The sequence below is a fragment of the Silene latifolia genome, chromosome 2 (genome assembly GCF_048544455.1).
Source record: "Silene latifolia isolate original U9 population chromosome 2, ASM4854445v1, whole genome shotgun sequence".
Lineage (NCBI taxonomy): Eukaryota > Viridiplantae > Streptophyta > Magnoliopsida > Caryophyllales > Caryophyllaceae > Silene > Silene latifolia.
The window spans coordinates 197,954,168-197,969,356 of NC_133527.1; the positions used below are offsets into that span (position 1 = coordinate 197,954,168).

A 15,189-nucleotide genomic window follows, 5' to 3' on the forward strand; every position below is an offset into this window, starting at 1 on the left:
ACTTCAATTAGCTATGAATATTTCTTTAGTTAACTTTTTAATTTGTGTTTTTAGTGCACATGTTAAAAAAACCGAGTATAAATTTATCATATACAGTAGGTTATAGATTCCAAATTTATTTTCCATAACGATATTTTATTTCTTCCAATATTTTTTAGTATAGAACTTTACATGCACTTTAGGAAAGTTGCATTCTTGGGCACACAAGAAGTCATAAAAGGAAAGATTCTCACGATAATTTCATGATAAATTTAGTGATGAACTCATTGTTGCCATTTTTAATGAAATTATTCTGAGAATCTTTTCTTTTATGACTTCTTAATGTGTACCATTAGACGTAGGGCTGAGAATCGGTCCAAGACCGGACCAAACCGGACCGGACCGAAAATAAAAATTTAGTGGACTGAAGACCGGACCTAAACCTTTCGGTCTTGGACCGGACCAAACCCGAAATATTTGGTCCGGTCCGGTCTTGGACCGAAATGGACCTAAAATTAGTTTTTCCACTATTTAGTATACGATAATTACATTTTAATTCCGCTAAATAAAATGCATTTAATTGATTAGACGTCTCTTTTTATGAAAATCATTGACAATACTAATTTATAATGTCTTTTGAATATAAAATATTAATTTGATTCATAATATTTTAATGTTGTGTCATTAAAAACATGAAATTTGGTCCATTCGATCTAGACCTAAATTAACCGGTGTTGGACCGGACCGGTCCGAAGACCAAACCTTGAAAAAATGAGGACCGAGGACCGGACCAAAATAATTCGGTCCGGGTTTGGTCCATACTAAATAGTCCGGTCCGGTCCATTTTTCCGGTCCGGACCTAAATTTGCTCACCCCTAATTAGACGGGTTAGAAAAACCCTACATATAAATCGACTTTTGCGAACAGGGTAGAAGATCTAAGAAGACAAAGGCCAACGATGGCGGAGGCAATTGAAAAAATACGTCAAAACACTCCCTATCTTCCGGATGAGGTAATTTTTAAAATCCTAATATTTGTTCCTGTTAAAGAACTTCATGAAGCTATGAGATATGTATGCAAGCAGTGGTACGATATAGTTAGCGACCCTTTTTTCGCTAGAGCGCGCTTTCGAGTATCTACTCCTGGTTTCCTCCTCCAAGAGTCCAATAACCTACATCAACTTAATTACATTGAGGCCTACAACTCGCCTACTCCGAAGACACTCGAACTTCAAATTCCGTATCCTACCAAAATTTTGTGTTGTTTGAATGGGTTAGTCTTGCTTTCGTATTCGCCATACATAGGAGAAATAGAAATATTTCAAGTGATTAATCCTTTGACTAAAGCAAAAATCAGTCTACCTTATAGTTTTGTAGGTTTGGGTCCATATTCCTCAAGTACCGCCGGTTTAGCGGTTGATTCCACTGGTCATTATGTAGTAGTGCATGTTTGTGGTGAGAATTTCCACGTACGGGTATTTACAATAGGCGTTGATAAATTTTGGAGATTACTCGATTTTCAAGGTGTACCGGTGAAACGAGCATCCGATGGTTCAATGAAATTTGATCGACCGCACTGTTTTGGACGATTTATTTACTGGTTTAATAATTACCCTTATATCAATTCTATTGGTTTAGCATTGGATGTCGATACAGAAACAATTTATCTATTCTCCGTACCAAAGGGTAAAGTTAAATATTCAAGTTTACTCACAGTTGTGCCTATGGAAACAAGTATAGGCCTTGTAGATGAAAGCAGTATTTTATGGAGGGCCTGGAAATTGACAGACGTAAAATCTAATAAGTGGACTCAATTGGCACGAATAAATGTTCAACCAGTGATTAGCTGGGTTGATAAAATGTTCTATCGTCGGAATTTTAAACCCACTATACTTCCGGTGAGCTTATCTAAAGGAGAAATATGGTTTTATTGTCGGGTCGATGAGCTGAATATTGTGGTTCGTTATAACTTGACCAACAAAAGCCTCGAGTTTTTCGTGTTGAGTAGTGTCAGTTACATTCATCCTCATGTAAATACATTGGTTTCACCTATGAATTGCTAGCCTTGCTTCATTTATATCCCCATTGATTTCTTTGTTTAAACGCGGAATAATTTAATGCTATTTTAATTTGTTCGAACGATTTACTGTTTCTGAAGATTTTTGTATTGGTTTACTCGCTATAACAAGGAGTAGTTGTAATATTAGGCCCGATTTTTTTAGACTTAATTTCAACTCATTTCAGTTCAGCTCTGTTCAGTTCAATTCTGTTCAGCCGAAAAGAAGAGGGCATTAGTTCAATTCTGTTCAGCCGAAAACCATGTCCAAATATGGCAAATGGGACAGTTATGTGAATTGATGGAAATGGCAAATGGGACATTTATTTAGAATAGGAGGGAGTAATAGAATTCAGAGGAGAAGAATTCATAAAGATAATCGTAGTATTATTGATAATTGTTCGTAGTTTGAATGATTACAACGGTGCCATATTTATTGTACTCAAAGTATCTAAATCATATCAACTAATATCGCAATATAAATAACTTATTCTTAATACTGATATTATTTCAATTATGGTATATATTACAATATACCGTAATATTCTAATATCGATCTTCTAACATCTCGCTCAAACCCATGGTAATTTGTCGAAATTGCCATCGGTTTGCATAGAAAAAACAGAGAGAAAAAATAATGAAATTTAGCCAATCTTCGCTGAACGGGAACGTCGTCATTTTTTGGATCCGCCAAAATTCTTCTCGTCAAACTTTTCAAACTCGTTAAAATTTCGTGATCAAAATCAAATAAGTTATATTATTATGTTTTCCTATATTAGGGGATCTTATGATTATGTCTTACGAATACTTTACTGTACAGTTGTAATTGTGAAGACACGAATAAAATAATAGTAAACGATTTCCTTTATGGGTTCTTCCTATCTCCGACTCTAATAAAAACGTATATATAAACTTAACCAAAGCAAGAATTAGAGAACAAAATCTCTAAAATATTAAATTCTAAACTCCAAAACTATTTTTATAAAATATTTAGGTACACTTATCAGTTATCACCCATATAAAAATATAGAGTGAAAGAATGGAATTGAGGAAGACGATAAAGTCAAAGGCAGAGAAAAAACATGATATTTGCCGTCGCTATCCATCTCGAAAGGTAATATTTGTATGTTATTGTTTTACAATTCTGTTTATAGAATTATAAATAATCTTTTAGTTATGCTATGCCCTAAATTTTATTTAATCACAGAATTACGCTTTGATACTGTTCTACCACCTGATTTGTTTTCGAGAATAGAAAAGTTTAAGCTAATGGTTGATATCGTAATAATTTGTTGGGATATTCTGTCGTGTACCCTTGAGCTTGTATTTTTTTTTTTAATTTATACCCTCGTTTTTCTAAAAAAAAAAAAAAATTGACCGACAATAATTCTCTGTTACGAGTTCAAAAACGGTATTTTTTTTTTCAAACCAATTATCTCGTCAAGGCCTTGATGTGAAAAAAAATTCACCGCTTTTTAAACTCGTAGCCGGTACTTATGGTTGGTTAAAGCTTTTTTAACGAATCAACTTTGACCGATCGTAATTCCCGACTACGAGTTTAGACGTCAGTGAATTCCTTTTCAAACTGAAGTCCTTTTCAAAACGGTCAATTGAAAAAAAAAAATTATCATATACCGAACTTGTAAATAAGAGTTATCGATTGTCAAAGTTTTTTTGCAAGCAAATAGGTATATCCTTTACTCTTTAAAAAGAGAGAACATGTACTACTGTAGCTATGAACTAGGTAGCACGAAAACGGACACGGACACGGGACACGGACACGACACGGACACGTGACACGGCATCCCTTGAAATTTAGGACACGGGACACGTTATTTAAATTTAATAAAATATATATTTTATAATTATAAACGTTTGATTTTATTTTTATAAAAGTATTTGATATTAAATTTAAATAAGTGAAGCTAAAACTTGCCTTGATTATAACTCGTTTTCATTTACCATCCAAACGAATCTTTTAATCAATCTCTTTCGACAACTCATTTCACGCTTAAAGAACATCATTTAGCCCAAATGATGTCCAAATGTCATGGACACGCGTCGGACACGGCCGAAATACCATGGACACGCGTCAGACACGTGCTCGAATAAATGTAGAAAGTTAGACACGGCTTTGTAGGTGTCCGACACGTTTCGACGTGTGTCCGAGGAGTGTCGGTGTCCGACACGGTGTCGGACACGGGACGGCTGATTAGGAGAAGTGTCCGTGCTACCTAGGCTATGAATAGTAGCATTTCATTTTCCACCCTTGATCTCTACCTCTCAATCCTCACCCTCCCTTCTAACTTTATCCTTTCTAACTTTACCGTATTTCATCCTACCTTCATCCTTTCATTCTACATTTCTCCCCTTCCTATCTTGCTGCTCAATTTATACAACCTACTTCACCTTTAAAACCGCTTCTCACTCCATCGCAGCTTCATCTTCTTCAATTCCCATCACCTGTTGTTTATCATCTCTCTCACTCAAAATGGTGAGTTCTCAACTACCATCTTCATCACTCTTTTATCTGGGTTTTTAGGGTTCCTCATATACTAATCATAATATTAATGATTTTTACTCCTTTTTTGTGAATATCTCTTTGATTATCAGGTATTGCAAGATGACATTGATCTTCAGTTCTTCATTTTTCCTCGCTGTTTATTGTTTATATAATAGGTATATCTTGCTCTTTGGTATGTCATGCTCTTTGTGTGATTTTTTTTTATTCTTAATAAATGGGTTGTTTCTACTTTTTGGGTGAATCGGTAAAAGGTGAATTTCCATGTTGATTATTGTGTTTTTTCTTCCTATTTTTTTCGTTGGTGAAGCTTTGCATGTGGGGGTGCCCAAATTATGATCATGCTATTATTCCATTTTCTGGGTTATTTTAGTATTTTGTTTTTATGGTTGATGTGCTCTCCCTTATTTTGAGTAGTTTGGCTAGGTAGATCGGGTTGTGTGAAAGGTTGCTCGAGATGTATTTTGTGATTAGAGTTTGATTGAAGCTGGCCTACTTTTAATTTGTTGATGGTGTTTTTTTTGCAGATTTAATAAACCCAACAACATTTCTCATGCAAATGCCAGGCAGAAATGCTATGATCCCTGTACAGCTCAGTGGTAATTTGACGTATTCATCTGAATAGCTTATTTTATTCGAGTTAGATGATTTAGTCCTTTTGTTGCCTTTGTTGTGCATTTATTTTTTCTTTGGGAGACAGTGTCGTTAATGGAACACGTGAATTGGCATGGAAGGGAGTAGTAAGTTTGTTCCTTATTGTTCCCTGTTATGATCATATATTCATATATATATATAGAGGGAAATATTCTATTTGATAGTTTCATTACGTTGTGCTTGGCTTGCTTGGTTTTGCTGACATTAAGAGGGGGAGAGGGGAGAAATGGAGGGATTTTGGACCAATCCACAACACCAACGACAATCAAACCAACCATTTTACCTTTTGTTCAAATAGGGAGGGCTATTTCATTATTATTCTTGATCTCCAATTTAGGTGGAGAAGCAAGGGGGTTCATCGAAGTTGATCGATGGTCGGGAAATTGGCATTGATGCTGAGGTTACAACTCATGTCACGTATTTCTAGATTGAGAATTACTTGCCCTTTTGGTTGGTTTTATGTGTAGCCAATTTAATTTAGTTCATAGTTTAAGTGTGTGAATGTATTGATAATCTCGCTCAAGGTGATCTCAGGCTATAAGTTTAGTTTTGGGATCTCACTGGAGATAAAATGGAAAATGCTATTAACATGTGCTCTCTTTCTGCTTAATCATAACAATGTCCCTTATAAGACCAATTCTACTCATATTAGAAACGGCTACGTGCACTTTCAATGGTATCATGCTTATTATGCTTTTTAGTCAACAATTACACAGTTTTTGTTCGATTAATTAATCATTGTGAACCTCACATAATTGATTCAAACAAATATCTGATTTAAATGCTTAAATTACCATTAATTTGTTAAGTGTACAATTGGTTTACAAGAGTTATTTTCATCCACACCGAGTCTAAAGTAAGTTTGATAAGTAGAGAATATACCAACCGGACTATGACAACCTTTCCGGCATCTCTACAAGATGGGTAGATAATGGCTGATTTTGTGACTTAAGTTTGTTTTTATACGCTTTTGGAGAGAAATTAAGTAAAGATTCTTTCCCTATTTTTTATGGTGAGCCAAATTGGGTCTGCAATGTTGTTTTCTCTCTAAGTTTGTGTTTTCCCGATGACTCAGTTCTATGTTTTCTGCAGGTTCATGTTGTTGGTACATTTTATTGCTTGTTGTGCTGTCCTGTTTTCTTGTCTGCGGCTGTTTTTCTTACGGGTTCTGAGAGGTCGAACAACAGTTGAGGTAAACTTTTTTATGAGGTTGTCTGGGCATAATTTTTCAAATATGTCAGTATTTGGTCTTTCCGTTGACAATTCTCTCTTAAGTCTCACCACTATTCAAACTGCAATGTTCAATAGAACTGATAACCAACAATCTGATGTACACTCACTCCTTTCTTGTTATTATTTTGGGGAGATTATCTTTGGGTCTTATGGCCTGTATAGCATCCGTCCTTTCTCCATAGCTATTTTATTTCAGTTTAATCGTAGCGGGTCAGTTGCCCGGTTCCTGTTTCGGATTTTATTCCTATATGTTATGTTAATTATTGAGCTTGATTGTTGCTTGTGAGTTAGGAAGGATTATTGGTTGTTAGTTAAAGTAAATAATTTATAGCCATGGGAGCCATTATACTTGATCTTCGACCTGGTCTCTGTATCGGTCCTTTCACCATCGGTATTTTATTTTTGGTGTTTTATTTGATTTTCCACTGATTAATTGTTCTTGATTGATTTTCTAGGTTTTGTTGATTAATTTGATTTTTGCCGTGATTTTCTATTAGTTGATGATTTTTTATTTTCATTTCCACTTTGCATGCGATTTTTGTTTGAGGTGGCCTGTTGATTCTTAATTTCTTATTTCAGTTTTCTTTTCCACTTTGCATCATTTTTCCTTTCCACTTTGCATGAGATTTTTGTTGGAGGTGTCCTGATTATTATTCAGTTTTCTTTTCCACTTTGCATGCGTTTTTTGTTCGAGGTGCCCTGTTGATTATTATTTCAGTGGAAATGGGTTAATATGTAATGTATTTGGGGTGGTGAAAGGTTAGGATATTGAACTGGATGTCTCGATAACCACTAAAGGAAACAGTATTATAAGATAATGGCAGGGCTAGGATTGTTGAATGGGGTATCCACAAGAATTAGGAAACTATTATCGAGGTTCAGAGTAAAGTTCTACTGCTGTGGCTGTTTATACTTGATTAGTGATAGATAGTAAAGAGTCTTTGGTTGTCTAATGGTTAGTTTGTTTGATGATACTGAGCCGATAATTCTCTTAATGTAGGGAAGGCTGTGGAGAGTGAGAGTCAAGCCGAAAACCAGTTTTTAGATGATGCAAAGTCGATCTCTTCTTCTCTTATACCAATTTTGGCAAGGCAAGGCTGCGGAGAGTGAGAGTCAAGCAGAAAACCAGCCGGTGGTACCAAAGTTGGATAAGGTTCAAGCGGTTCTGAAGGGAATAAAGCAGGTAATGACGCAACTATTTTTCTTTTCTCAGTGTAGAGTTGTGCTTGAAGATGATCATTCAACTTTTTTATGTAGAAGATTTTTACAAATAGAATTTAGTTGAAGCAATAAACATTTGCTTTTGGCATCCTATTAAAAAATCCAGATTCCCACTACTTCACTCGCTCCTTCTACTTCATAAGGAGTGATATGTTATTGGACATTTTTGTTTTGATTTAAATTGGATATCTAGCAATCACGTGATCATATGTTTTAAAGATCTATTGTCTCATTACTGTCAATGCCGGAACCCATATTCTTAATTTTTTTTCAACCTTTTTCTTTTAGAGGCCAACAGAAGTAAATTTAGTTGCTGCTTTGGTTCGTGGAATGAGGGTTGAAGACTATTATTGCAGCAGATGAGCGTTTTTTAGTGACTTTCGATTTATTTTGTTGAGCTTCGCTGTCCTCTGCAAATCAAATCTTATTGTGTACAATTTTATAAAGTATAGTATTGCTACACCGCCTACACTTGATTACCTTGTAAATCAAGTCTTAGCTGCTTTTATATTTGGGTTTTAGGTCTTCCTTGGCTTAGTTCTCGAGTCTGTTAGGGGGAAGACAATTTAGTGGGTTTTAAAGGGATGTCGGTTGTGTAATAATGAAGGGGATTGGTTTGTGCGAGATTTGGTGAGATTACGAGTTGTCTACAATTCCGGCTATGTTGTCCTGAATAGGTAAATTTTCAGTTAACTGGTCATACGCCATTGCACATTTAAAGCTCCTTAATTAATAATTCATTGTTTTACTTTAGCCTATAGGTAGTGACTTGATCCAGAATAAGTAATGGGCCATCTGAATGATTTTTTGTGCACACAAGACAATTTAGGGAGTTCTTGGATTCGGGGATGTATGTGTAGATTGTTGTTGCAACGCTGACCCATGTTTAGAGTGGTCCTGTGAATTGTGGGATGGAGTCTGGCCGTTTGCAAGCTTATTGGGTGTTAGCACATTGGGAGGCTTTGTAGTGATACCAGTTATGGATGTTTTGTAGAATTCTATTAATTCTTTTGTGTTGTAGTGTCATTGCCTCAAAAATGAAATTTGTTGGGGATGATTTTTGGGTGTGAGGGTTGGGGTAAGGTTCCCTTGTTTGAAATAACAATATTTTGAAAGAAATGAACTCCTACATAATTCATTGCTTTCATTCTACCTTCACATTGTTCCTAGGACTTTTGTGCATATTACTTGTGACTGTAAATTGCAGGTATTGTTCTGTACTTGGCAGTGGTCACATTTGGCACTGCTATAGTGCTATTCCAGTTGATTATCCGACAGAGTTGCGGAAAGCCGTACACTAGCCCAGTACTTTCAATATATGAGACGCAACGTTCTGAACTTCTATTTTAGAATTTGAATAAGGTTAAAAAGCGTATCCAGCATTAAAGTTTTAATTCGATATTATGTAATGGGCCCTTTAATTTCTCGATTGTGCTGTTTATTACTTTGTACTTTTAACGATTATCCGTCATTTTGGTATATATTTTCTCCAAGTCTGATCTTGTATATATGTCGGAATTTGTATGTTTTTTCCTGAAAAAATGATCTTTTGTGGGTTGACTTTTTTCTTCTTTCTTCGCATTGCCTTTTCTCCAAGTCTTTTCTTGTATATATGTCGGATCATGTTGTAGTATGGTTTTTGCGGTGTTATCTTGTCCTATATTTCCGTTTGCACCATGAGCTTGTCTATAAAGAAAAACAGGCTTGTCTCATTGGTCGGTGGCGTTTCAATTTATATTGTACTGAAGCGGTGCTTTACGTATTTTACATAGATGTTTTTTTTACGCTACTTGTTCTACAGCCGTTTCTGTCCAGGGGAAAGACAGTTTCAGTTTTTATTTCAATGCCTACTAATGAGGTTCGTTAGACGATTAGCCAAATTGGGGCACCGCGCCCTACGCGGAGCAACAACTAGTCTTAGAAAATGAAAAAGTTGAGGGATACACGAAAGAATATCCTAATTTGTTCATACTGGCTTTGTGCGTTTGTTAGAAGGCAGTTGGAGTTCGTAGTCATGGTTATCGGATTCGCTGGACACCGTGTCAAAACAAGCTGCCATATCTTCCAAGAGACGTAATATGTAATATCCTAAGTTTTATTCCTGCGGATGCGCTTCTTGCGGCTATGAGATATGTGTGCAAGGAGTGGAACGATATAGTTAGCGACCCTATATTCATTAGAGCGCATTGTCAAAGGTCTACTACCAGTTGGGCTACGACTACCGGTTTCCTTATCGGCAAGGATAAGGAATTAATACAACAGATTACTTACATTCACGCATACACGCGTACATTACAACAAACCGATATAGAATTTCCGTTCTCTACCAAAATATATTGTTGTTTGAATGGGTTAGTCTTGATTTCGGATTCTAAAAACAAAGAAATATTTCATGTGGTGAATCCTCTGACTAAGGTGAAAATTAGTTTACCTCCTTTGACGGGGTTGCGTGAAAGTTTTTATGAAAGTGCGGGTTTAGCAGTTGATTCTTCTGGTCATTATCACTAATGGAAAAAACCCCTATTGCGTCAGTTTTAAAGGGCTTTTGCGTCGGTTTTGGACTGACGTATATCGAGGGGTCGTATTTGATATGCGTCAGTTGTTGAAACCGACGCAAAAAGTTTACCATTTGCGTCAGTTTTGTTTTAAAAACCGACGCAAAAGGGTGTCATTTGCGTCAGTTCTATCAATAGAATGGACGCAATAGACTCTAATAACTGACGCAAAAGGGTGTCATTTGCGTCAGTTTTTCAAATAACCGATGCATTTGCTTTATTTTTTTGCGTCAGTTCTACCGTAACTGATGCAATTGATATTGTGATTTTTTTTTAGCGCCAATTTATTTTACCATTTGCGTCATTTGGTATCATGATGCAATTGATGCAATTAATGTTTTTTTCATATACAAAAAATTGCTACCGAATATTCGGCAGCACCTCCCCGTAAAACCGACGATTCAAATACAAAACTTGAAAACCTGCAACAAGAAATCCAACCAACCACCAATACATCATATGTAAAGCAACATTATATTTCATTCAACCCAACAACGTTCCAAATACAATCCAATGTATACAAAATCTCACAAACGTCTTAGTTACTAAGGTAATCTATACCAATTGTTCTCTAAACATCTACTAGCCAAATTGATATCGTTGATTGACATAGTTGAAAAATGAATGTGTGGACTTGATGTATTATGAAGATCAAGAATATAAAACCCTTGTTCAGTCACACCTCTTCAATGGACCAAGGATTGTTAGAAGCTAAAGTCGACATCTCTTCCAATGTAGTATCAGTGCTTGCTTTGTGCAAACGAACATAATGTGTCATCCCCCACACTTTATAAGTATACCACCCACCTATGAAATGTCCTATTTTTCAGCATCTCATCTTCTACCTCCACCTCTTTCACTTCATTTTTCCATATCCAAACTCATTCGTTCAATGGTTCTTCCTGACCTGAAAGTTAACTCTCGCCATAAGCATTGTACTTGAAGAAAATGGCTCTATTACAAGATACTTCTAGGCAAATTATTTTAAACAATGATGTGCACATACTGAGATGAGAGTATATTGTCATACCTGCCCTATCTATGGGGATTGAGTTTGAGTAGGGTGTTGCACAACAGGAGCTGAAGGAAGTAGGTCAGAAAATACTATAGAAGATAAGTTGTCATCCTCGATCAAGGTAGCGTCAGTGGTTCCAGTTCTTCCATACTGCACAACAAATACAATATATCAGAAACAACTTTACAGTCTTAACGAAATACGTGCAGGAAAAAGAAAAGTAGAAATGCATTTGTAAACAAACTGGAAAGATTTAGAAAAATTTATTTAAACTAAGTTTAGTAACAAAAGTTGCATGAATGTGTGACATTGAAATCTACTTGGGATCATGACAACACGCACTAAGTAATCTAAAGCCCATGACCAAGAACATTGCATAAATTAGGCCTGCAAGAGTAAATAAATGAATTGCTGATAAGCGATGTGTGGTATCTTCCCGACTTTATCCGTATATGCTGATACACAATTTACAAAGTAATGGTGTAAGCTTAAGCAGCACAAAAATCACACGAATTAGTGTCAAGTTCTGCATTACACACAAAACTGAAAAAAAATTACAATAATAACTAGTATTTCAGAACATCAATCTCAGCTATATGTAAATATACGGAGAACCAGTATCATAAAGTAGAGTAGCTATATTAAAAGGTATATCAATCCGTAATTGAAGTCTAAGTTGCAACTTATCATTTTGTCCCTGCATTTTTTAGCCACGTACTGTACAAAATAAAATAAAATAAAATTATGGAGTCCTATTCATAATAAACAATTTTTAATTCGAGAAAATCAAGAGATTGTTTAAACTCACCTTTATTTTTGACTTATTTCATAAGTATAACACTAACATTGGTAGCGACTTTTGCGATTAATTGGCATAAAAAAATCATAGTTGGACAAAATAAATTACGCCATTACGGTGTATCAATCCGTAATTGAGTACTCCGTAGTTTGCAAGATTAACACTATGGATTTTGATCCCCTGCTTGTATATGTATGATCTGGTGGGAGTCAACCCTAATTTTTTTCCAAGAAACCCCATCATTTGGTGTGGTAAAGGAGACGTGCTGGTTGGATTAGTTTCCTGCTAGTGGTGAACATAGGTTACATGTGTTGGTGCTCGACTGCTCGTGCCAAAAATTGGAGCTACGTGCACAATGCCGTCGCTGCTAGATACATGGTTGTTGGGGTTGTAGGTAATTTTGGCACAATTGTGACAACAATAACGTACCAACAAGCGGTGGATGCTTCACAACAAACAAAACAGTAAGGCAATTTTTTCTCGAACTAAGTTGGAACATATTCGACATTTTACCCTGTTAAAACTTTAGTATACAAGCTATTTAAAAGAGCAATGAAAGTTTGATCTCAAAGGTAAGAGCTGAGGTCATACGCATAAGATAAGAACATATATTCGAAAATTTCAACTTAACATGGTTTATGATAATTTATTGCACAAGTGCACAACGTTATATAATAATGTAATAATAGCTAACTTTAGTGACTCACCTTTAGGGCAGAGGTTTTCAAAGAAGCTAGAAATAAGTCCGATTGAATTCCGCCACACTGTGAAAAAATAATATAGATGAGCAAAAAAATGGATCAATATTGATATAAAGAAAAACGTAAGTTGAATAACCAAATTAAACAAAATGGAAATTAAAAGAAACATATAGAGGAAGACGAAGGTTACATCCCCGATTGTACGACCATAATGATCAGTTGCAAACAGAGTGCCGATTACTAAGAAATTATGGAGCAATTAGCAATGGCTGATAAATTATGGAGCAATTGCAATATGAGAAGGAGAAATTAAATATTACTTACAATAGGTCAATAGATTTTGAGTTTTAATACATAACTTCAATGACCATAGAGGAGCTGAAAAGATGGTGACCGTGGTGTAATGGCAGAGTTGAAGAGTTAAATGGTAGGGTAAATTGAAACGATTATGTACTCTCAGTTAATTTTTCAGTTTTTATCTGATGGAGCAATTGCTATAAGCGTGTGCGTGTACGAGGGAAGTGGGGAGTAAAGGATAATCTGGTGATGCCATGCCAGCTTAGGAGGATGTTTAAGTCTTGCCTTTTAATAGTCTTTATAGATTTTTGTAGCAATTTTCACTGTTGACATTGAATTTTTAAAGCTCCTATTATGATGATCCTTGACTATTTACAAGCAGAGTCTACAAAATAAGGCAGTAAGTCTATCGAGTTTGAAAACAATTCAGAGCACATAATGGCTGAAAAACGAGAAACTGATATAAAGGCCAACAAAGAAAAGAGAAACTAATATACTGCGAAAAAACATAAACATACCAAGAATGTTTAACTCGGAAAGTTGATCAATCCCTGAAAACGAGGAAATCTCATTATAATCTGCACGTAACACAACCAACATAAAAACTCATAACAAACTTATCTGATCTGATTTTTCCCAGCATTATACACCTAATTGAACTCAATACCAATAAAAACACGACATTTTCGAAAATAACACTAATTCACATGTACTACAACACAATTACGAAAGCTAATTAAAGAAATTACGGTAAGATTAGTGAGGGATTCAATGCCATTCAAAGAATCAAGCTTGTTCTACTACACAGATAACCACTTCAACTTGAATTCGAGACAATACTGTATAGAATATTATTTTAAGCATAATTTAAACAAAGATTACTAAAATAAAAAATGAATTAGAAGATTACCTAATTAAATAAACACAAATAGGAATGAAAAGGCAGATTAATCCTAGAAAAATCAAGCTATCAATCCATTTGTCTCCAGTACATTTAAACATATACATTAGCTGCAAAAGTCACTTCAAATCGAAACAAATAACGATGGATACCCACACTTTCAACAGAAAGGCGGATTAATCCATCATTCATCCAAAAAAAAAGGCTGACCCTATTTACACACCGAGAATCAATCCAAACTAATAAAAAATTGGGATGAAAAAAATCAGAAATTCGGAATTCAAACAATCAACTAGCAGAATGATAATAATACAAGAGTATGAATTGCATACATCTATCAAATCCAAACGAAAAATCCCTAAATTTGGTATAAACATAACCCTAAATCAAATTAAGCTATAATTCAATAGTATATAAAATAATTAGATTTCTCATAAACGGTACCTAAAATGTGACGGTTCAGTGATGAAGGCGGCGACTTGACGGCGTGGTGGTGTTGGCGAACAATTGAGCGAATGAGTGACGGTGGAGAATGACTGAGCGATGCTGACTTGGGCGTCTTCGTAAGTCATAAAGGCCGTTGATGGTGACTTGGGCGTCGTCACCAGAGGCGGGGGCCGGCCGACGGCCACAGTGGCGATTAAGTGACGGAGGTAGAGCTTTTGCGTGAGAGAAGATAGGGATTGGAGTATAATGAGTCAGAGAGCTTTTGCAAGTTGAGAGTGCGAGTGTGTATGAGTTTTTTTTTTTAATTAATTATCATTTGCATCAGTTTCAACTATAAATGACGTAAAAACATAATATTAAATACGTCAGTTGAAAGCAATAACTGATGTATTTGATCAAATACGTCAGTTTTGCACTTAACCGACGCAATTATTAATATTATATACGTCGGTTATAGGAATAAACTGATGTTTTTGATCAAATACGTCAGTTTTGCACATAACCGACGTAATTCAATAGACGCAATAGAGGTTTTTTCTACTAATATAAAATATTACATGTTTCGGGTGATTTCTGCGTCAGTGACCAAGTACAGATGAGAGTATTTACTATAGGCGTTGATAAAACTTGGAGATTTATCGATCTTCAAGGTATACCCGTGAGTTATATAGTACAATTATTGATGTTACATCAACCGCATTGTCTTGGACGATTTATCTACTGGTTTGGATACATAACTTGCGATATCAATCTCATTGGGTTAGTCTTGGATGTCGATACAGAAACAGTTAATCGGTTTTATAAACCAACG

At 35.5% G+C, this 15,189-nt stretch overlaps 1 protein-coding gene and 1 long non-coding RNA gene across 3 annotated transcripts; one reads left to right on the forward strand and one right to left on the reverse strand.

Annotated features, from left to right (window-relative positions):
* The first annotated feature begins 937 nt into the window (after positions 1–937).
* On the forward strand, positions 938–2,041 carry LOC141641940 (uncharacterized). Its single transcript, XM_074450580.1, has one exon. The coding sequence runs from the start codon at positions 938–940 to the stop codon at positions 2,039–2,041; it is 1,104 nt and encodes a 367-aa protein (XP_074306681.1).
* An 8,612-nt stretch (positions 2,042–10,653) lies between these two features.
* On the reverse strand, positions 10,654–14,671 carry LOC141644332 (uncharacterized). 2 transcript variants are annotated; one of them, XR_012544007.1, is made up of 5 exons: positions 14,376–14,671; positions 13,549–13,581; positions 12,740–12,796; positions 11,249–11,383; positions 10,654–11,125 (listed from the first exon to the last, which is right to left on the reverse strand). It is a non-coding gene; the product is annotated as an uncharacterized LOC141644332 (long non-coding RNA). The 2 variants fall into 2 exon arrangements; XR_012544006.1 differs by having other exon boundaries at positions 13,549–13,608.
* Between the last annotated feature and the right edge of the window lie 518 nt (positions 14,672–15,189).

Bases quoted from the DNA above. Each gene is read 5' to 3' on its own strand.
- LOC141641940 (XM_074450580.1), top strand. From the start codon at position 938: ATGGCGGAGGCAATTGAAAAAATACGTCAAAACACTCCCTATCTTCCG.